Source organism: Ixodes scapularis, unplaced genomic scaffold, assembly GCF_016920785.2.
Source record: "Ixodes scapularis isolate PalLabHiFi unplaced genomic scaffold, ASM1692078v2 PGA_scaffold10__122_contigs__length_95168666, whole genome shotgun sequence".
NCBI lineage: Eukaryota > Metazoa > Arthropoda > Arachnida > Ixodida > Ixodidae > Ixodes > Ixodes scapularis.
The window spans coordinates 82,503,001-82,505,067 of NW_024609836.1; the positions used below are offsets into that span (position 1 = coordinate 82,503,001).

Consider the following 2,067-nt stretch of genomic DNA (forward strand, 5'->3'; position numbering starts at 1 on the left):
GTTACGCACTGCTTCTCAGAACATATGCGCTCCAATCTTCAGATTGGTTATCTGACCGGCGAGAGGCTTCGCAAAACGTTTCCTCAATATACATTACTCAAGCCGTATAAAAGAAAAAGAATAACGTAGTCGTTATTGGGTAAGAAGAAAAGTAACGAATCACACGTAACACGTCAATCAGTACAAGCCAGAAGGTGTGAATTGCCTCGGTTTTAATCTTCGGTGAGCTCGAGGGAATCAAAGTTATGTGGAGTGCAAGTTCGTCTGCTTCTAGAACATGAGTTGCGGTGATTTCAGGACGACGCCGAGTTCTGATTGGCTTTGTTTGATAGGATAGCGGGTAGACCTCAATGCTCTGTTAACTATTTTTTTTTAATCAGCCAATAAGAGCTCGGCGTTCTGACATCATGACGACCTTTGTGCAAAAAGCAGACGAACTTGCGCTCTGCATAGTTCGCTTCGCACCAAGTCAGAGCGCAGCCGACGATCGATTCGATGGAGCCAATCAGCCAGCGTCAAAAACGCGTCGTCATCCTGCGCCTTTTCGATGCATGATTTGTTTGGCCAATGATAACTAACGCACAAAAGAAGAGTGCCGTAATGATGACCTTTTGATGCTTCTTAATCGGTTCTCGAATCGTCGCCTCTTCTTTGCAGAGACTTAACGTAAAACGCTGTGTGTGCATTCCGACTGTTAACACTAAGCCACCTGTTTTGTAACCCCTGTTCCAGACGTTTTCCACATGGCTGCCAACGTGTATCGGGTTATCGACGGTGTGAACCTCGTCAAAGTATTCTCCGAGGAGGCTGTACGGTCCGCCTTCAGGTACAAACCGCGACATGGAGACATCTTCAGCGCCAGTTACCCCAAGTGCGACTCCGACTGGCTGCAACACATTGTCTACAACATCCTAACAGCGGGCGTTTCTCCCGAGAGAAAGTTGGACTTCCGTTTCCGCATGCCATTCCTGGAGCTACAGGGCGCGGACGCCGCTACTCACGGTCTCAAGCCCGGAGCGCTCAAAACTCACCTACCGTTCCATAAGGTTCCATTCTCTGAAGATGCCAAGTACATTTACTCCGCCAGAAATCCGTACGACTGCTGCGTGGCCTTCTATCACCACACCGCCACTCTTCCCGTGTACGAGTTCGGGGACGGCAATTTTGACCAGTTCCTGGAGTTGTTCCTTCGTGGCCAGGTCGATTTTGGGGACTACTTCGATCATCTTCTTTCCTGGTACGAACATCGCGACGATTCCAACGTGCTGTTCCTAACGTTCGAGGCGCTTGAGAAGAACCTAAGATTTTATGTTCTGAAGATTGCCGACTTTGTGGGGGCGACCTATGGCGAGAAGCTTCGGAAAGATGCCGGTCTGCTGGACAGAGTCGTCAGTGTCTCAGACCTCGAGAGCATGACGAAGAGCGTTAATGCGAGGGCGCGAGAGTTGGCCGAATACGTTCCGTCCGATCGGGACTTGGAGGGTCTGCATCCTTCTCTGCTGAAAGGGCTCAACTCAACGAAAAGATTCGTGAAGAAGGCAGCGAGTGAGGAGCTTTTGCGCATGACTGCGACCGGGGACTGGAAGAACCATTTCACGGCAGAACAGGTTGTCCGTATGAAGGAGTGGATTGCAGAAAAGACGGACAACAGTAGCGTGATGCAGCTGTGGGATGGCGTTGACCTTCCACGCTGAATCAGATTGACCCGAAATTAAGTTTCATCTAAGACAGTCTTTTTTTCTTTTCTTTGAAATAGCGAACTATTTATTGACGCGAATGTCAGGCGAATGTAAGGCGAATGTAAATGTGAAAATAAATCTTTAATGAAGTGAACTTGTGCCTGGAACTCAAACTCTTAAACCGACGCAGACGGGTACCAAAACGAAAGCAGATTTGTACTCACCCAAAACGCGTGCACTCTCAAATGGTGGTGTATACGTACTATGCACTGAAGATAAGTTTTTGTTTAATGGGTAGACGATCTGTGTCATGGCTCCGATAGCCATGCTATCACTGTGGCAAAAGAAGGCAGGAGACCTTTTGTCACTGCGACCGCATCGACATTGA

At 48.5% G+C, this 2,067-nt stretch overlaps 1 protein-coding gene across 1 annotated transcript; it reads left to right on the top strand.

Annotated features, from left to right (window-relative positions):
- The first annotated feature begins 743 nt into the window (after positions 1-743).
- Positions 744-1,721, top strand: LOC8053211 (sulfotransferase ssu-1). Its single transcript, XM_002435952.5, has one exon. It carries the CDS (start codon positions 744-746, stop codon positions 1,692-1,694), a length of 951 nt encoding a protein of 316 aa, XP_002435997.4. The 3' UTR covers positions 1,695-1,721.
- The last annotated feature ends 346 nt before the right edge of the window (positions 1,722-2,067 follow it).

Bases quoted from the DNA above. Each gene is read 5' to 3' on its own strand.
- LOC8053211 (XM_002435952.5), top strand. From the start codon at position 744: ATGGCTGCCAACGTGTATCGGGTTATCGACGGTGTGAACCTCGTCAAA.